This window comes from Gymnodraco acuticeps, unplaced genomic scaffold (assembly GCF_902827175.1).
Source record: "Gymnodraco acuticeps unplaced genomic scaffold, fGymAcu1.1, whole genome shotgun sequence".
Lineage (NCBI taxonomy): Eukaryota > Metazoa > Chordata > Actinopteri > Perciformes > Bathydraconidae > Gymnodraco > Gymnodraco acuticeps.
Genome location: NW_022991724.1, coordinates 38,725 through 59,939, shown reverse-complemented (window position 1 = coordinate 59,939; position 21,215 = coordinate 38,725). Strand labels below are relative to the sequence as shown.

Sequence of the window (21,215 nt, the reverse complement as noted above, 5' to 3'; positions counted from 1 at the left end):
TATGCCCTCCTGGCTTCTTTCTCTTTTCTTCCCGGGCTGCGACCCAACAACATCTCTATTTCTGCTCCGCAATAAAGTTCACTTTTGCACCTCCATTGCACCACCGCCGACTCCCTATCTCTCGGCACTACATTGGTGACCTTGACAACGTCTCATGAAGTTTCCGGGACGGACCCGAACACGGCAAAAAAATGCCGGGGATTTTTGGGAACGTCCGTGGCTGCCACGGCATGCGGACTGAGGCTCGGTGCGCCCCCCGCAGAATGGCTGAGGACGTCGCTCGCCATTCCCGCATCGTCTCGGCACTGGCGGACGGCAAGCCTTCCGGCTGCACTGAGACGATGCACGACCTGCTGGGTGGGGAAGAACCCGACTCCTTCCACATGGGGCTGTTTCTTCGGGACGTGCGACTGCACGTCCAGGCTGCGCTAGCTAACGACGGCTAGCAGCTACCGATGGCTGCCAGCTAGCGGCTAACGGCTAGTTGCTAACGGCTATCGACCCTTTTGAGCTTTTCCCTGGTGCCTGAGAGGAGGTTCGACCAGCCGGTTGACCTCGTGTGGACAATCTCACAATTTCACCTACCTGTTTTGGACCGTGGACAGTACGACCCTTTTTGAGTTTTTACTGGTGCCTGAGAGGAGGTTCGACCATGTCTGGTCAGCCTCGTGTGGACCCTCTCACCTTTTCTCCACCTCGACGGCGGCTTCGGACGTCACCCGCGCTTTCATCGGCGCCTGGGTGGCGCGCTTCTGGACCCCGTCTTGCCTCGACAGTTTCGGACGTCGCCCATGCCTTCATCGGCCCGTGGGTGGCGCGTTTCGGGACCCTGCCTGGCCTCTCTTCTTACCGCGGCTCACGGTTCGCCTCGACAGCGGCTTCGGACGGCGCCCCGTCTGGCCTCTCCCCTGTCCACGGCTCCTTCCTCCCGGGAATGCTGCACCTGCCCCCCGGGGACCCGGCTCCTTCCTCCCGAGGACTTCATGCCCGTCGCCGCTGTGCCCTCGCCTGCGGCTGGGCAGCGCTCCTTCCTGCTGAGGACCGCCGGGTTATTCACGCCCGTCGCGGCTCAGCGACCCGGCTTTCTCCGACTGGCGAACCAGAAAAAGCTCAAAAAGGATCGATAGCCGTTAGCAGCTAGCCGTTAGCTGTGGCCGTTAGCTGGCAGCCATCGGTAGCTGCTAGCCGTCGTAAGCTAGAGCAGCCTGGACGTGCAGCCGCACGCCCCGAAAAAACAGCGCCATGTGGAAGAAGTCGGGTTCTCCCAAGACGCTCCGCTTCTGAAATGCACCCGATAGGGTATGACGCCGGAGGAGACCAGACCAAAACCGCAGCGCTGCCGTAACGCGCCGCAGACGGACCCGGTGGAATCGAGGGGTTAGGCTACAGTCATTGCTTTCTGACGGACTTGACCCTTTTACTCTTCAGGTTGCATAGGGAAAATTAGTAGCAGTCTACTGCCTTTCTTGGGCGGTGTCCGTCAAACGAAAAACGTAGAGCCAATCAGGAACTTCCTTTTCAATCAAACTCACTTCCTTTTCAATCATACTCTCTCACACTCATAACCATTCTTATGCACACACCCTATCATTCTGTTTACACATACCTATAGTCATTCACATGAACTATTATTACCTCTTATATAAGTTATTATTCGGCCTTTCATTCACTGCTATTTTGTTTTACATATATTATTGTGTTCAAAATTCCAGGAAAGACAAACAACTTCTAAGTTTAACTATTTATTATGAGAGAGCAAAATATATATTCACTTGGCCAAGGGCTCCGTCACGTCATAGAAATCACAGGCAGCAAAGCTGTAATCTGTAACCACTATTTCCGGAAGAGAGCCCCGAACCTCATGTGTGCTAACATTTTTATTACACAGGGCGTTGCCCGTACATTTATGATTGGTCAAGACTAGCTGAAGAGATACCGTGGTTTAGACTTGGTTCTCTTTGGTAGGTGCACAGACTTTGAAAAAAGTCTCTTGGCAACACGATCCTCCCAATCAGCATTCGGCCGGCCTGTGGAAGTCCCTCCCTACTCTGGCACCATCATACATAATTTGTTTTCGCTAACATTTCTACAGAAAAAATGGAATCTTCATAAGGCTGCTTCCTAGCTGTGTGTGGGAGCGGAGCTCACCCGAAGCGATGTCCTGTTTATGAATAACTCTTTGTATTCTTCCAGCGTCTGCACCTGACCTTGCTACATTAGTATTGCAAGCTGAAAACTTTCTTCTGACTATTCCCCTCGTTGGTATCTAACCCATCAGAACCTGGGATTAGTGATTGTGTCTATTTATTTTATAGTCATAGCAATCTCATGAGCACAATAAGCATATCATGTAATAATAAGAATCCCTCTTGTAATGTTATATAAAAATAGACTCCACAATATGATGTTATTAACATGAAATACTATTCCCTCTTATATAGGTTATTATTCTGTCTTACATACATTGTTTACCGATTACACACATACTACTATCCTCTTTCACATACACTTTTATAATGTTCTATTAGATTGTAGTTGTTTGTGAAAGACGATAGTGGTGTGTGTACGAGAGTATGATGGTGCGTTTAAGAGATTTAGTTTTTGTGTGTGAGAGAGAATAGTTATTTATGTATGATAGTAAATGAATGACAGTACGTTAAAGACGGTATGATACTGTGTGGGAAAGAGTCTGGTGGTGTACATGTGAGATTCTGATATTGTTTGTAAAGTATGAGTTGTGAGCTAGACAGCCTCTCGTATTAAAATCTGTTACTTAATATTGATTATTTTACCAGAAACCACATAGAGGTTTAGCTTCTCTTAGAATTAGATTGAAATCCATAATCAGAGGGAAAGCCACCTTTTGATGTGAAACCCAAATGATCCAAATAACATGATTCCTCTGTTCTCCAATCAATGAGCTATTGCTTGATTTCCAAACCCTAATATGATCAGTGATTGATCAGATGATGAATAATGAACAGTTCAGAACGTGGTGGCAGCGCCCCCTGATGCATAAACCTAAAGACACAGAACATGTTTACCTGATTCAGACCTGAACTATTCCTGAGTCAGTTCTTTGATCTGCTTCTGATGTACAGGTGAATGTTTCTATTTGGTGTCACACTATTTTATTGAACTGATGTCATTGATCTTTCTAATATTTGTGTTTCTGAAAGCATTCGTGCCTTTCTGCGGTCACTCTGCAGAAGGGTTTGAACTCTAATGCTGCAGCTGGAGAGGTTTGAGAGCAGAGAAAGAGCTCTGTAACAACAGGTGGAAAGTTGATGTGAAGCACCTCACTGTGATGGCTGGTTCAGTCTCTCAGTGAGCTCAGCGCTGGAGGCAGGAGAGGGAGTTGTTTTTATTGGCTGAAAGGAAAAGCAGAGAAAGAGTTTCAATCCAGCGCCCCGTACACAACAAGGAACTAACACTGATTATCCCTGGAGAGAACACACCAAGTGCTTTCCATATCAACATCACACTGAGCTCTGAGTCTGATCTGCTACCTCAAAGCCTGACATTAACAACCCTGAGAACTCATGAGACAAGGTTTCTGATTGGTCTCTCACCGTTCCTCTTCCTGTAAACCAGGAATCCAATCCCAGCGATGAGGAGAGCGATGAGGAGAGCGAGAGCAGACACTGCAGCACCGATGATGAAGAGGAGGAGGAGGGGATTCCTTGAGGAGCAGAAACAACAGGAAGTCTCAATCTGAACGGAGGAAGGAAGCTTCTTCAGGATGGGCATCAGGTCTGAGGCTCCTGAAGGGCCCCTTCCTCCTCGTGGTGTCATGCTGGGTTTGTCTTGAACCATTCTTAGTGTCTCTCTCCTGAGACCCATGTTTCAGGGGAGAGACACTATGACATGTTGTCAGGGTCTGCTGACTGTTAGTAACCGTGGAGCCGTTGTGATGCAGTCTTACCTCTGTTGCTCCTGATCACAGCTGGGTCCAGTACGATGACGTGGTCCTCCTTCACCCCAGAGAGCTGGAACACACATCGGTACTTGTCCCAGTGTTCAGCGGGGAATGAGGAGACGTCCAGGTCCACGCTCATCTGGAAGGATCCGTCGTGGTTGGGCAGGATCTCTCCGTGGTCCACGTTGTCGTGAAGCTCCTCTCCGTCTCTGGTCCAGAACATGGCGGCTCTGTCCGGGTAGAAACCTGTAGCGTGGCAGCTGACTGGAGAGGAGGGGGACTTCTGGAGCAGAGACACTGAGGGGATCTCTGCACAAACACACTTCAGAGGTTATTGACTCAGTGATATCACTACAGGGACTTATGATGCACTGTGAGCATCACTGCAGGAGAACACAGAGTCAGTGCTTCAGTCACATTGTTAAATAAAGACTTTCTTCTGTTTGATATCATTTCATATCAAATACTGTTTAGTGTTCAGATTAAAGAAGCACGTTGAATATCTCCTCTTAGACTTAAATGTGTAAACAATTCATTTATTTATCTGAAACTAGTCATTACTTAATCCATACTGACACGAATATGAAGTTTGATCCCAAGATAAGTATCAGAGCAACAGATGAGAGTATCTCCCCTGCACTGGGTAGAGCTATAGCACCATTCACTGAATAGATGATCAGAAGAAAGTTAGTTCCAACACGTCTGATTATAAAATAACACTTTAAGTTCTTTATTAAAGAAATAAACCAAACTTTTTATAGTTCCAGTTTTTTTAAATAAGAGTATTTTGGTCTTAAACCCATTGCAGACAGAAAGGCTGCGTACGATGGAACACGGACAGCTCCACACCAACACATTCAGATTGACTACACGATGCACACACTACGCCTGTTTCATCAGGTCCAGATGAAATGGTGTCTTCTGTTCCATGTCCCATAAAAACACCTTTGTTTGGAGACGAGTTCAATGTTTCACTAATCTGAGACTGTTCAGTGTTAGTCAGGCAAAGAGGAGATGCAGAAGAGTGAGAGAGAGAGTGAGACACAGAGTGAGACACAGAGTGAGACACAGAGTGAGACACAGAGTGAGACAGAGAGTGAGACACAGAGAGTGAGACACAGAGAGAGACTCAGAGTGAGACACAGGGTGAGACACAGAGTGAGACACAGTGAGACACAGAGTGAGACTCAGTGTGAGACACAGAGTGAGACAGAGAGTGAGACACAGAGTGTGAGACACAGAGTGAGACAGAGAGTGAGACACAGAGTGAGACTCAGAGTGAGACACAGGGTGAGACACAGAGTGAGACACAGAGTGAGACTCAGTGTGAGACACAGAGTGAGACAGAGAGTGAGACACAGAGTGTGAGACACAGAGTGAGACAGAGAGTGACACAGAGAGAGACAGGGAGTGAGAGAGAGAGTGAAAGAGAGAGTGTGAGAGAGAGTGAGACACAGAGTGAGACAGGGAGTGAGAGAGAGAGTGAGAGACAGAGTGAGACACAGAGCGAGACAGAGAGTGTGAGACAGAGAGTGAGACACAGAGTGAGACACAGAGTGTGAGACAGAGTGAGACACAGAGTGAGACTCAGTGTGAGACACAGAGTGAGACACAGAGTGTGAGACACAGAGTGAGACAGAGAGTGACACAGAGAGAGACAGGGAGTGAGAGAGAGAGTGAAAGAGAGAGTGTGAGAGAGAGAGTGAGACACAGAGTGAGACAGGGAGTGAGAGAGAGAGTGAGAGACAGAGTGAGACACAGAGCGAGACAGAGAGTGTGAGACAGAGAGTGAGACACAGAGTGAGACACAGAGTGAAACAGAGAGTGAGACACAGAGTGAGACATAGAGTGAGACAGAGAGTGAGACATAGAGTGAGACACTGAGTGAAACAGAGAGTGAGACACAGAGTGAGACAGAGAGTGAGACACAGAGAGAGACACAGAGTGAGACACAGTGAGACACAGAGTGAGACTCAGTGTGAGACACAGAGTGTGAGACACAGAGTGAGACAGAGAGTGAGACACAGAGTGAGACTCAGAGTGAGACACAGGGTGAGACACAGAGTGAGACACAGAGTGAGACTCAGTGTGAGACACAGAGTGAGACAGAGAGTGAGACACAGAGTGTGAGACACAGAGTGAGACAGAGAGTGACACAGAGAGAGACAGGGAGTGAGAGAGAGAGTGAAAGAGAGAGTGTGAGAGAGAGTGAGACACAGAGTGAGACAGGGAGTGAGAGAGAGAGTGAGAGACAGAGTGAGACACAGAGCGAGACAGAGAGTGTGAGACAGAGAGTGAGACACAGAGTGAGACACAGAGTGTGAGACAGAGTGAGACACAGAGTGAGACTCAGTGTGAGACACAGAGTGAGACACAGAGTGTGAGACACAGAGTGAGACAGAGAGTGACACAGAGAGAGACAGGGAGTGAGAGAGAGAGTGAGACACAGAGTGAGACAGGGAGTGAGAGAGAGAGTGAGAGACAGAGTGAGACACAGAGCGAGACAGAGAGTGTGAGACAGAGAGTGAGACACAGAGTGAAACAGAGAGTGAGACACAGAGTGAGACATAGAGTGAGACAGAGAGTGAGACATAGAGTGAGACACTGAGTGAAACAGAGAGTGAGACACAGAGTGAGACACAGGGTGAGACACAGGGTGAGACACAGGGTGAGACACAGAGTGAGACAGTGAGTGAAAGACAGAGTGAGACACAGAGTAAGAGAGAGAGTGAGACACAGAGTGAGACACAGAGTGAGACAGAGAGTGAGACAGAGTGAGACTCAGTGAGACAGAGAGTGAGACACAGAGTGAGACACAGAGTGAGACACAGAGTGAGACACAGAGTGAGACACAGAGTGAGACACAGAGTGAGACATGTGTTGTAAGGTCAGAAACCCAGGAGACATGAACATGGAGGTGTTTATGAAACTCCATCAGGTCATGTGACTCTACCTGTTCTCATCAGAGAGCTCCTCCCAAGGTTCAAATATTTCTTCAGATACTCAGGACACCATTGGGTGAAGTAGCTCTTCTGCTGGGCCATATAAGCTTTGTTATTATCCCACCTCTGTTTGGTGAGGACAGCCTCTCGTCTTGGAGCGATCCATGTCTCTGTCTCCAGGTCCAGTACTATGAAGTCTTCTCCATCAAAACCATGGTTAGAATAACCTTTGACCTCATCAGTCTCATCATCCCAATCACAGCCGTACATGATCTGGTTAATGTGGACACCTGAGAGAGAGAGACAGAGAGAGAGAGAGAGAGAGAGAGAGAAAGAGAGAGAGAGAGAGAGAGAGAGAGAGAGAGAGAGAGAGAGAGAGAGAGAGAGAGAGAGGTCATTATAATCAGCTGATATCTGATGTATATATTTATGATCCTAAATGGTGTTGATGTCACTCAGGGAGAATCAATCAGGTGTTCCTTCATCGTTAGAACGACTTTCATCAGATCTCAGATATCAAACATTGTGTGAGAGGATATCTTTAGATTTATCCAGTTTCCTCATTCAGTCTTTTTAATTAGAAATAAATCACTTTTTCTAACAACATCATTATGAAACAGAACTTTTTCCTGAACATGTCGTTAGCCGAGTTTATTCTCTCAATGACTTTATTTAATTAACTTTAGTCACTACAAGTAGTGTGTGTGTGTGTGTGTATGTGTGTGTGTGTGTGTGTGTGTGTGTGTGTGTGTGTGTGTGTGTGTGTGTGTGTGTGTGTGTGTGTGTGTGTGTGTGTGTGTGTGTGTGTGTGTGTGTGTGTGTGTGTGTGTGTGTGTGTGTGTGTGTGTGTGTGTGTGTGTGTGTGTGTGTGTGTACAGGATGAAGATATGAACAACATATTATCAGTAGAAGGTGAAACATGAACTAACCTCCAGTTTGGTTGAGGCGCTGCTTTACAGTTTCCATGTTGACTTTGTTGACCTGCTCGGCACCCAGAGCGGTCTGAGTGTTCCTCTCCCAGTACTGAGGATCCTCGTCTGTGATGCTGCTCATCCAGTCCTGTTTGGGTTCTTCTCTCTTGGTGTTGCTGTCGTAGTGAGTCATCTGAACTTCATCAACCAACCCAACACTAACAAACTCTGGGAAGTTTGGGACTCCAGAGGACGCAGTGTCGAAATACTTCAGAGAGTGAGTCCCTGTGAGAGAACAATAAAGTAACTTCAGTCATTAAAATCTCCAAACAATGTTTATTCCCCACATACAGATTTAAAAAGAACTACAGTAGTTACCAGATCTGTAAAGTAACTAAAAGTATTAAATACATGTAGTGAATTAAACTAAGCCCTGCGGGCCATATTCGCCGAATATTGGTACAAAATTGTCCAAATTATAGTAAAGACCGCATTCATTTTGCCCTTTTCCTGCAATACCCGGCATTTCAGTTGATCCCACTAGATGGCGCACTCTAGACACAATTGACCTTTGCAGGAGTCTGGTCTATTCTCTCAGCTGGCCCCACTCGGCAACCCGGCAAGATCAGAGAACCAAATACCTCAAGCTTACATTGGAGGGGGGTCGAGATTAACCTGATCAATAAATTCATGGCGAGTACAGCGAATACAAGTTGTAACAAGCAGTAGCGCTGAGCAAAGTGACAAGAATAATCATTATTATATATGCTTTATATATCAAACTTTTCTATTCCAAACAGAGTTTTTGTTTGTATTTTACATAATCTTTGAATAACAGTTGATACTGTAGATACTGTAGATACTGTAGATACTGTAAATACTGTAGATACTGTAGATACTGTAGATACCGTAGATACTGTAGATACCAGATACTGTAGATACTGTAGATACCGTAATTACTGTAGATACTGTAGATACTGTAGATACCAGATACTGTAGATACTGTAGATACTGTGATCCCATGAGCTAACAGGTTTCTTGGCATAATATGTTCACATGATTTAAATAAACATTTTCAATTATTAGATTGGATAAATTAAATCTTAAATGAATGATATACGTTATATAGAGTAGGCTATGTACTGGGGTCCTTTGTATTTGTATGTGTGTTATATAGCCTACATGTATGGAATACAATACAAATAATGCATTCAAAATAAAAAAAGAATAAAACACAAAATAATGCAGACAAATAAACATGAATTATCCTCATGTGAAACCAAAAGTTAACATGTTGTTGTTAGTACATTACTACATCATGTTATCCTGCCATACACAACTATATCAAACACATTTTTGAACCCGAAACGCATGGGTGATTGGACTCTTTAGTTTAAAAATGACAGAAAAGCATAAACATATCTTTTGCATTTTAAATGTCCTATTCCATTTCTGCATATGAATTATGTTTGTTTAAGTGTTAATATTACAAAGAAGGTAAAAGGTATTGCTATAATCTGTGCTTTATTGTATGCTTTACCTCTCTGTGAACATCTAGGCCAAATTTGGTAAAATTCTGATCATTATTTCCAGAGATACATGAGATAAGGCCAACACGGCCCCCTTCAGAGGAGCGCACATTTTTCGGTTATGGGAAAGTTCCAAACATTAACCAAAACAAATCATTTTGCTGTAAAATATTTGTATACAATCCGTTTAATAAACTAGACATATTAAAGTAATGAAAAAACATGGTTGTGCTTTGTGGTACCTCAACTCAACTTTTAGGGACCTTAGTTCCTCTACTGTAAACACATGACGCACTTCTTATTTTCCAACGTAAAGAACAAAAAGACTCACGTGCAGATGTGCAGTGTGGGCCTACTATTCCCAGGAGAAGCAGAAACAGCAACATCTTCATCTTCATCGAGGCTTTCTGTGTGAAAGCTTCTTTATCCACAGAAACACAGCCGTCCTTTCTGCAGAGCGGGATGTCAATGAGAGAGAGACACAGAAGAGAGGTAACACCAGCTCCTCTGAGCCAATGAGAATTCAGTCTGAGCGGCGCGTCACTTGTTGCTGGTAAGTCTGGCTCACTCAGGTTGTGTATCGAAAGTGAAAGCAAGGCAAGTTTATTTATAGCACATTTCAACACAAGGCAATTCTAAGGGCTTTACAAAAATGAAAATGCATATTAGTTCAGTTTAATTTGTCGACTTTCTAGGAGTGAAAGCTGATCTTGTGCTGCCTGATTGAGAAGATGCAGACATGCTTCATTCTGCTCGGATGTTCATGGCGGGCAATGTGAATGCATTGATAACAGGAGATAGAACTACGATTTTTGGTAATTATTAGTGAATAAAGGTTTTGATTTGCAATATTTATACAACAAATCGATATGTGTATGTATTTACATCAATATGTTTTTAAAAATAAAATAGAATTTGCTAATATTAAGTGATAATATTAGGATTAGTGTGAACAACTAGTTTACATGTTAGGCTAGCAGTGCCTTGTTAAAGAGCCTGTTGCTGTTTATTTATAGCTTTGAATTCTTTAAAACCAATATTATCTTCTTAAACTTGTATGGTAGTCAGGAGCATCACTTTCTAATGTTTGATACATTTAGAGGGAGGGGATCTAAAGTATTGCTTTAAAATTCAGATTAGATTCATTTCTACCATTTTCTTAAATTCATGGTAGTTTCAGTAACCATGGTAACTGAGGACACAAGTTATCTAAATGACTAATGTCATCTTTATGGCTTTCAGAAAGGACAGGAGACCGACAGGTGACTATCAAAGGACTAGCAGCAGCAGCAGCATGATGATGATGATGATGATGATGATGATGATGATGATGATGATGATGATGATGATGTTAAATGTGTTGTTTTAGGAACATCCATTGCAAATACTGGAATTCAATAAACATTGAATAGCATATCATGCAGTTTGTCTGTGCCTTTTCCTCCGTGTTGTCCTGGTGTGCTGTGCTGCCTCCTAGTCTCCACCATGGTGTGCTGTGCTGCCTCCTAGTCTCCACCATGGTGTGCTGTGCTGCCTCCTAGTCTCCACCATGGTGTGCTGTGCTGCCTCCTAGTCTCCACCATGGTGTGCTGTGCTGCCTCCTAGTCTCCACCATGGTGTGCTGTGCTGCCTCCTAGTCTCCACCATGGTGTGCTGTGCTGCTCCTAGTCTCCACCTTGGTTTGCTGTGCTGCCTCCTAGTCTCCACCATGGTTGTGCTGTGCATGCCTCCTAGTCTCCACCATGTGTGGCTGTGCTGCCTCCTAGTCTCCACCATGGTGTGCTGTGCAGCCTCCAGTCTCCACCATGGTGTGCTGTGGCTGCCTCCTAGTCTCCACCATGGTGTGCTGTGCTGCCTCCTAGTCTCCACCATGGTGTGCTGTGCTGCCTCCTAGTCTCCACCATGGTGTGCTGTGCTGCCTCTAGTCTCCACCATGGTGTGCTGTGCAGCCATCCTAGTCTCCACCATGGTGTGGCTGTGCTGCCTCCTAGTCTCCACCATGGTGTGCTGGTGCGGCCTCCTAGTCTCCACCATGGTGTGCTGTGCTGCCTCCTAGTCTCCACCATGGTGTGCTGTGCTGCCTCCTAGTCTCCACCATGGTGTGCTGTGCAGCCTCCTAGTCTCCACCATGGTGTGCTGTGCTGCCTCCTAGTCTCCACCATGGTGTGCTGTGCTGCCTCCTAGTCTCCACCATGGTGTGCTGTGCTGCCTCCTAGTCTCCACCATGGTGTGCTGTGCTGCCTCCTAGTCTCCACCATGGTGTGCTGTGCTGCCTCCTAGTCTCCACCATGGTGTGCTGTGCTGCCTCCTAGTCTCCACCATGGTGTGCTGTGCTGCCTCCTAGTCTCCACCATGGTGTGCTGTGCTGCCTCCTAGTCTCCACCATGGTTTGCTGTGCTGCCTCCTAGTCTCCACCATGGTGTGCTGTGCTGCCTCCTAGTCTCCACCATGGTGTGCTGTGCTGCCTCCTAGTCTCCACCATGGTGTGCTGTGCTGCCTCCTAGTCTCCACCATGGTGTGCTGTGCTGCCTCCTAGTCTCCACCATGGTGTGCTGTGCTGCCTCCTAGTCTCCACCATGGTGTGCTGTGCTGCCTCCTAGTCTCCACCATGGTGTGCTGTGCTGCCTCCTAGTCTCCACCATGGTTTGCTGTGCTGCCTCCTAGTCTCCACCATGGTGTGCTGTGCTGCCTCCTAGTCTCCACCATGGTGTGCTGTGCTGCCTCCTAGTCTCCACCATGGTGTGCTGTGCTGCCTCCTAGTCTCCACCATGGTGTGCTGTGCTGCCTCCTAGTCTCCACCATGGTGTGCTGTGCTGCCTCCTAGTCTCCACCATGGTGTGCTGTGCTGCCTCCTAGTCTCCACCATTGGTGTGCTGTGCTGCCTCCTAGTCTCCACCATGGTTGTGCTGTGCTGCCTCCTAGTCTCCACCATGGTTTGCTGTGCTGCCTCCTAGTCTCCACCATGGTGTGCTGTGCTGCCTCCTAGTCTCCACCATGGTGTGCTGTGCTGCCTCCTAGTCTCCACCATGGTGTGCTGTGCTGCCTCCTAGTCTCCACCATGGTGTGCTGTGGCTGCCTCCTAGTCTCCACCATGGTGTGCTGTGCTGCCTCCTAGTCTCCACCATGGTGTGCTGTGCTGCCTCCTAGTCTCCACCATGGTTTGCTGTGCTGCCTCCTAGTCTCCACCATGGTGTGCTGTGCTGCCTCCTAGTCTCCACCATGGTTGTGCTGTGCTGCCTCCTAGTCTCCACCATGGTGTGCTGTGCTGCCTCCTAGTCTCCACCATGGTTTGCTGTGCTGCCTCCTAGTCTCCACCATGGTGTGCTGTGCTGCCTCCTAGTCTCCACCATGGTGTGCTGTGCTGCCTCCTAGTCTCCACCATGTTGCTGTGCTGCCTCCTAGTCTCCACCATGGTGTGCTGTGCTGCCTCCTAGTCTCCACCATGGTGTGCTGTGCTGCCTCCTAGTCTCCACCATGGTGTGCTGTGCTGCCTCCTAGTCTCCACCATGGTGTGCTGTGCTGCCTCCTAGTCTCCACCATGGTTTGCTGTGCTGCCTCCTAGTCTCCACCATGGTTTGCTGTGCTGCCTCCTAGTCTCCACCATGGTGTGCTGTGCTGCCTCCTAGTCTCCACCATGGTGTGCTGTGCTGCCTCCTAGTCTCCACCATGGTTTGCTGTGCTGCCTCCTAGTCTCCACCATGGTGTGCTGTGCTGCCTCCTAGTCTCCACCATGGTTGTGCTTGTGCTGCCTCCTAGTCTCCACCATGGTTTGCTGTGCTGCCTCCTAGTCTCCACCATGGTGTGCTGTGCTGCCTCCTAGTCTCCACCATGGTGTGCTGTGCTGCCTCCTAGTTCTCCACCATGGTTTGCTGTGCTGCCTCCTAGTCTCCACCATGGTGTGCTGTGCTGCCTCCTAGTCTCCACCATGGTTTGCTGTGCTGCCTCCTAGTCTCCACCATGGGTTGCTGTGCTGCCTCCTAGTCTCCACCATGGTGTGCTGTGCTGCCTCCTAGTCTCCACCATGGTTTGCTGTGCTGCCTCCTAGTCTCCACCATGGTGTGCTGTGCTGCCTCCTAGTCTCCACCATGGTGTGCTGTGCTGCCTCCTAGTCTCCACCATGGTTTGCTGTGCTGCCTCCTAGTCTCCACCATGGTGTGCTGTGCTGCCTCCTAGTCTCCACCATGGTGTGCTGTGCTGCCTCCTAGTCTCCACCATGGTTTGCTGTGCTGCCTCCTAGTCTCCACCATGGTTTGCTGTGCTGCCTCCTAGTCTCCACCATGGTTGCTGTGCTGCCTCCTAGTCTCCACCATGGTTTGCTGTGCTGCCTCCTAGTCTCCACCATGGTTTGCTGTGCTGCCTCCTAGTCTCCACCATGGTTTGCTGTGCTGCCTCCTAGTCTCCACCATGGTTTGCTGTGCTGCCTCCTAGTCTCCACCATGGTGTGCTGTGCTGCCTCCTAGTCTCCACCATGGTTTGCTGTGCTGCCTCCTAGTCTCCACCATGGTTGCTGTGCTGCCTCCTAGTCTCCACCATGGTTTGCTGTGCTGCCTCCTAGTCTCCACCATGGTTTGCTGTGCTGCCTCCTAGTCTCCACCATGGTTTGCTGTGCTGCCTCCTAGTCTCCACCATGGTTGCTGTGCTGCCTCCTAGTCTCCACCATGGTTTGCTGTGCTGCCTCCTAGTCTCCACCATGGTTGCTGCCTCCTAGTCTCCACCATGGTTTGCTGTGCTGCCTCCTAGTCTCCACCATGGTGTGCTGTGCTGCCTCCTAGTCTCCACCATGGTTTGCTGTGCTGCCTCCTAGTCTCCACCATGGTTTGCTGTGCTGCCTCCTAGTCTCCACCATATGGCAAGCCATTTGAGTATTTATTCAATTTCCTTGATATCAGACGGCAGCGGACTACACTAGTTGGCTCTTTGATTTCACTTGTTAGATATATGGTCAAACTAGTCAGGCACTCTGCTTTACTAGTTGAATAAAACATTTCACTAGTCGCTCTTTTTCAGCCACTAGTGGCACTTTTGTCCGACTAGTTAACACGTATGCCTTACTAGTGACGCCAGGAGCAGCACTAGTAGCGCCAAAGTCCCAACGTGTAAGCTTTTTGATGAACTAGTGGCCCTCTGACCGTACTAGTGACCCTAAAGTCTTACAAGTTAACTAGTGCGCTGCAAAAGCTCTGACATGTTAACTAGTCACACAAAAGAAGCACAACTAGTTAACATGTCAGAGATTTTGCAGCGCACTAGTTAACTAGTCGCACCCAGAATCACTCACTAGTTAACTAGTAAAGGCAAAATGTTCACTAGTTAACTAGTTGACGCCTCTTTTGACCTTACTAGTTAACTAGTGGGGCTCAAAATGTCTACACGTTAACTAGTGAACCCTTTGCCTTTTACTAGTTAACTAGTGAGAGAAGTTTAAATTCCACTAGTGAACTAGTGAGGCTTAAAATGTTCACTAGTAGCACTAGTGGATCCCAAATGTGCACTAGTCACACTAGTTGCACAGAATGCTAATGAGGAGGAGGGGAAAGAACGCATCGAGGTCTCCTATTGGCCCTAAGATATAGAGCGCCACCCAGCCAAAATAGTTTATTTAAGAGCTTAAATACACTGTTTTAAAATATGACCATATTTACAAAAATATAAAACAAAAGTATGTGTAATTATGATCATTGTATATCAAATTAGGTAAGAACATTGAAGACTTTCTTAAAATTAGAAAGTTGCCTTATGACTGCAGACACGAATATAGATCCTCTTTAAAACATTTTATTAAGCTGCAATTTGAAAGGTGCTTGGATTAGAATGGCATTGTGATAAAAGAGTGACATTATTGATGGATTGAAAGAGGAGGTAACCCTCTTCGGATCACAGCTTTGAGAGATCGCCGTGACTTCCGTAAATATTAGTCTTGGCAAATATGGAGAGGTTGTTTATCTTCATACGGATCTATCGTTACCCTGATTTTAAGATCTGTCCAGTGTTTCTGCTTTATTCATTTCATGAGGACCGCTGATAAAATGTCCCACGATCACTTCCTCTACTTTTGTGTCTCGAGTGCCGGTGTTCTCACACACAAGCGTGCGCACATTCGCACCAACAAAAACACACACACAAAGCGGAACAAAGCAGAAGCAGAAACATGTATATTTCTAGGTAAAACACACACTGACTGACTTCCCACGGACAATATGTTAACAGTAGGCACTAAATACCCGACTGATGCACCTCACGTCTTCAAGACGTTACTAAAAACATCGCAGAAGAACGCCCCCTCAGGCTCTCCCTCACAGAGCTGAACTGACCAATCAAAATCTGGGTCCCGCCTGCTTCATTTGCATATGGCTGACTAGTTAACGTGTTGGCCATATGAACGGCAACTAGTTAACTAGTGGATGCATATTGCAGCATACACGTTAACTAGTGAAGGCAAAATGTTCACTAGTTAACTAGTTGAAGCCTGTTTTGGTCTTCTAAGCTGACTAGTGAGGCTCAAAATGTGCACTAGTTAACTAGTGAGGTCCAAATTGTCCACTAGATGCACTAATAAAATTGTTTTTACCTTACTAGTTAACTAGTTACACACACTTTATCTCACTAGTTAACTAGTGAAGCCTTAGAGGAGTCACTAGTGAACTAGTGACACAGATGTTTTTCTTACTAGTTAACTAGTGGAGGGCATTTATTCTCACTAGTGAGGTTATATTATAAACATGTTAGTCTTTGACCTGACATGTTGCACATTTTTCTTACATGTAAGGCCTTTCCTTCAACTAGTTTGGCTTTTTTTGCACTAGTGAGCAACTGCATGCAACTAGTTAGCTATTAATTCAACATGTATGGCTTTTTCCAGAACTAGTGGATATTTTCAGCCAACTAGTTGTGCTTTTGTTCTCTCTAGTTCAACATATGGCAAGCCATTTGAGTATTTATTCAATTTCCTTGATATCAGACGGCAGCGGACTACACTAGTTGGCTCTTTGATTTCACTTGTTAGATATATGGTCAAACTAGTCAGGCACTCTGCTTTACTAGTTGAATAAAACATTTCACTAGTCGCTCTTTTTCAGCAACTAGTGGCACTTTTGTCCGACTAGTTAACACGTATGCCTTACTAGTGACGCCAGAAGAAGCACTAGTAGCGCCAAAGTCCCAACGTGTAAGCTTTTTGATGAACTAGTGGCCCTCTGACCGTACTAGTGACCCTAAAAGTCTTACAAGTTAACTAGTGCGCTGCAAAAGCTCTGACATGTTAACTAGTCACACAAAAGAAGCACAACTAGTTAACATGTCAGAGATTTTGCAGCGCACTAGTTAACTAGTCACACCCAGAATCACTCACTAGTTAACTAGTAAAGGCAAAATGTTCACTAGTTAACTAGTTGACGCCTCTTTTGACCTTACTAGTTAACTAGTGGGGCTCAAAATGTCTACACGTTAACTAGTGAACCCTTTGCCTTTTACTAGTTAACAAGTGAGAGAAGTTTAAATTCCACTAGTGAACTAGTGAGGCTTAAAATGTTCACTAGTAGCACTAGTGGATCCCAAATGTGCACTAGTCGCACTAGTTGCACAGAATGCTAATGAGGAGGAGGGGAAAGAACGCATCGAGGTCTCCTATTGGCCCTAAGATATAGAGCGCCACCCAGCCCAAATAGTTTATTTAAGAGCTTAAATACACTGTTTTAAAATATGACCATATTTACAAAAATATAAAACAAAAGTATTTGTGTAATTATGATCATTGTATATCAAATTAGGTAAGAACATTGAAGACTTTCTTAAAATTAGAAAGTTGCCTTCGGACTGCAGGTAGGAATATAGATCCTCTTTAAAACATTTTATTAAACTGCAATTTGAAAGGTGCTTGGATTATAATGGCATTGTGATAAAAGAGTGACATTATTGATGGATTGAAAGAGGAAGTAACCCTCTTCGGATCACAGCTTTGAGAGATCGCCGTGACTTCCATAAATATTAGTCTTGGCAAATATGGAGAGGTTGTTTATCTTCATACGGATCTATCGTTACCCTGATTTTAAGATCTGTCCAGTGTTTCAGCTTTATTCATTTCATGAGGACCGCTGATAAAATGTCCCACGATCACTTCCTCTACTTTTGTGTCTCGAGTGCCGGTGTTCTCACACACAAGCGTGCGCACATTCGCACCAACAAAAACACACACACAAAGCGGAATATAGCAGAAGCAGAAACATGTATATTTCTAGGTAAAACACACACTGACTGACTTCCCACGGACAATATGTTAACAGTGGGCATAAATATCCGACTGATGCAACTCACGTCTTCAAGACGTTACTAAAAACATCGCAGGAGAATGCCCCCTAAGGCTCTCCCTCACAGAGCTGAACTGACCAATCAGAATCTGGGTCCCGCCTGCTTCATTTGCCTATGGCTGACTAGTTAACGTGTTGGCCATATGAACGGCAACTAGTTAACTAGTGGATACATATTGCAGCTTACACGTTAACTAGTGAAGGCAAAATGTTCACTAGTGAACTAGTTGAAGCCTGTTTTGGTCTTCTAAGCTGACTAGTGAGGCTCAAAATGTGCACTAGTTAACTAGTGAGGTCCAAATTGTCCACTAGATGCACTAGTACAATTGTTTTTACCTTACTAGTTAACTAGTTACACACACTTTAGATCACTAGTTAACTAGTGAAGCCTTAGAGGAGTCACTAGTAAACTAGTGACACAGATGTTTTTCTTACTAGTTAACTAGTGGAGGGTATTTTTTCTCACTAGTGAGGTTATATTATAAACATGTTAGTCTTTGACCTGACATGTTGCACATTTGTCTTACATGTAAGCCCTTTCCTTCAACTAGTTTGGCTTTTTTTGCACTAGTGAGCAACTGCATGCAACTAGTTAGCTATTGATTCAACATGTATGGCTTTTTCCAGAACTAGTGGATATTTTCAGCCAACTAGTTGTGCTTTTGTTCTCTCTAGTTCAACACAATGACTTACTAGTTGACGTGTACGTACAACTAGTTTACTAGTGATGTGTCAAAAAATGCACTAGTCAACATGTATGACTTTGAAACAATTCACTAGTTAACTAGTTGTACGTACACGTCAACTAGTAAGTCATTGTGTTGAACTAGAGAGAACAAAAGCACAACTAGTGGGCTGAAAATATCCACTAGTTCTGGAAAAAGCCATACATGTTAAATCAATAGCTAACTAGTTGCATGCAGTTGCTCACTAGTGCAAAAAAAGCCAAACTAGTTGAAGGAAAGGCCTTACATGTAAGAAAAATGTGTAACATGTCAGGTCAAAGTCTAACATGTTTATGACAAAACCTGACTAGTGAGAAAAAATACCCTCCACTAGTTAACTAGTAAGAAAAACATCTGTGTCACTAGTTTACTAGTGACTCCTCTAAGGCTTCACTAGTTAACTAGTGAGCTAAAGTGTGTGTAACTAGTTAACTAGTAAGGTAAAAACAATTGTACTAGTGCATCTAGTGGACAATTTGGACCTCACTAGTTAACTAGTGCACATTTTGAGCCTCACTAGTCAGCTTAGAAGACCAAAACAGGCTTCAACTAGTTAACTAGTGAACATTTTGCCTTCACTAGTTAACGTGTAAGCTGCAATATGTATCCACTAGTTAACTAGTTGCCGTTCATATGGCCAACACGTTAACTAGTCAGCCATAGGCAAATGAAGCAGGCGGGACCCAGATTCTGATTGGTCAGTTCAGCTCTGTGAGGGAGAGCCTGAGGGGGCGTTCTTCTGCGATGTTTTTAGTAACGTCTTGAAGACGTGAGGTGCATCAGTCGGGTATTTAGTGCCTACTGTTAACATATTGTCCGTGGGAAGTCAGTCAGTGTGTGTTTTGCCTAGAAAAATACATGTTTCTGCTTCTGCTTTGTTCCGCTTTGTGTGTGTGTTTTTGTTGGTGCGAATGTGCGCACGCTTGTGTGTGAGAACACCGGCACTCGAGACACAAAAGTATATGATCGTGGGACATTTTATAAGCGGTGCTCATTAATAAAGCAGAAACACTGGACAGATCTTAAAATCAGGGTAACGATAGATCCGTATGAAGATAAACAACCTCTCCATATTTGCCAAGACTAATATTTACGGAAGTCACGGCGATCTCTCAAAGCTGTGATCCGAAGAGCGTTACTTCCTCTTTCTATCCATCAATAATGTCCCTCTGTTATCACAATGCTAATCTAATCCAAGCACCTTTCAAATTGCAGTTTAATAAAATGTGTTAAAGAGGATCTATATTCCTGCCTGCAGTCATAAGGCAACTTTCTAATTTTAAGAAAGTCTTCAATGTTCTTACCTAATTTGATAAACAATGATCATAATTACACAAATACTTTTGTTTTATATTTTTGTAAATATGGTCATATTTTAAAACAGTGTATTTAAGCTCTTAAATAAACTATTTGGGCTGGGTGGCGCTCTATATCTTAGGGCCAATAGGAGACCTCGATGCGTTCTTTCCCCTCCTCCTCATTAGCATTCTGTGCAACTAGTGCGACTAGTGCACATTTGGGATCCACTAGTGCTACTAGTGAACATTTTAAGCCTCACTAGTTCACTAGTGGAATTTAAACTTCTCTCACTAGTTAACTAGTAAAAGGCAAAGGGTTCACTAGTTAACGTGTAGACATTTTGAGCCCCACTAGTTAACTAGTAAGGTCAAAAGAGGCGTCAACTAGTTAACTAGTGAACATTTTGCCTTTACTAGTTAACTAGTGAGTGATTCTGGGTGCGACTAGTTAACTAGTGCGCTGCAAAATCTCTGACATGTTAACTAGTTGTGCTTCTTTTGTGTGACTAGTTAACATGTCAGAGCTTTTGCAGCGCACTAGTTAACTTGTAAGACTTTTAGGGTCACTAGTACGGTCAGAGGGCCACTAGTTCATCAAAAAGCTTACACGTTGGGACTTTGGCGCTACTAGTGCTTCTTCTGGCGTCACTAGTAAGGCATACGTGGTAACTAGTCGGACAAAAGTGCCACTAGTTGCTGAAAAAGAGCGACTAGTGAAATGTTTTATTCAACTAGTAAAGCAGAGTGCCTGACTAGTTTGACCATATATCTAACAAGTGAAATCAAAGAGCCAACTAGTGTAGGTCGCTGCCGTCTGATATCAAGGAAATTGAATAAATACTCAAATGGCTTGCCATATCAACACAATGACTTACTAGTTGACGTGTACGTACAACTAGTTTACTAGTGATGTGTCAACAAATCCACTAGTCAACATGTATGACTTTTATGGCAAGCCATTTGAGTATTTATTCAATTTCCTTGATATCAGACGACAGCGGACTACACTAGTTGGCTCTTTGATTTCACTTGTTAGATATATGGTCAAACTAGTCAGGCACTCTGCTTTACTAGTTGAATAAAACATTTCACTAGTCGCTCTTTTTCAGCCACTAGTGGCACTTTTGTCCGACTAGTTACCACGTATGCCTTACTAGTGACGCCAGGAGCAGCACTAGTAGCGCCAAAGTCCCAACGTGTAAGCTTTTTGATGAACTAGTGGCCCTCTGACCGTACTAGTGACCCTAAAAGTCTTACAAGTTAACTAGTGCACTGCAAAAGCTCTGACATGTTAACTAGTCACACAAAAGAAGCACAACTAGTTAACATGTCAGAGATTTTGCAGCGCACTAGTTAACTAGTCGCACCCAGAATCACTCACTAGTTAACTAGTAAAGGCAAAATGTTCACTAGTTAACTAGTTGACGCCTCTTTTGACCTTACTAGTTAACTAGTGGGGCTCAAAATGTCTACACGTTAACTAGTGAACCCTTTGCCTTTTACTAGTTAACTAGTGAGAGAAGTTTAAATTCCACTAGTGAACTAGTGAGGCTTAAAATGTTCACTAGTAGCACTAGTGGATCCCAAA

The 21,215-nt window shown here is 45.1% G+C and overlaps 1 protein-coding gene across 1 annotated transcript; it reads right to left on the bottom strand.

Annotated features, from left to right (window-relative positions):
• Positions 1-1,729: 1,729 nt before the first annotated feature.
• LOC117534791 (major histocompatibility complex class I-related gene protein-like) lies at positions 1,730-9,928 on the bottom strand. Its single transcript, XM_034199012.1, has 6 exons — positions 9,633-9,928; positions 7,791-8,057; positions 6,873-7,151; positions 3,926-4,228; positions 3,573-3,682; positions 1,730-3,371 (listed from the first exon to the last, which is right to left on the bottom strand). Exons 1-6 carry the CDS (start codon positions 9,697-9,699, stop codon positions 3,300-3,302), a joined length of 1,098 nt encoding a protein of 365 aa, XP_034054903.1. The 5' UTR covers positions 9,700-9,928; the 3' UTR covers positions 1,730-3,299.
• Between the last annotated feature and the right edge of the window lie 11,287 nt (positions 9,929-21,215).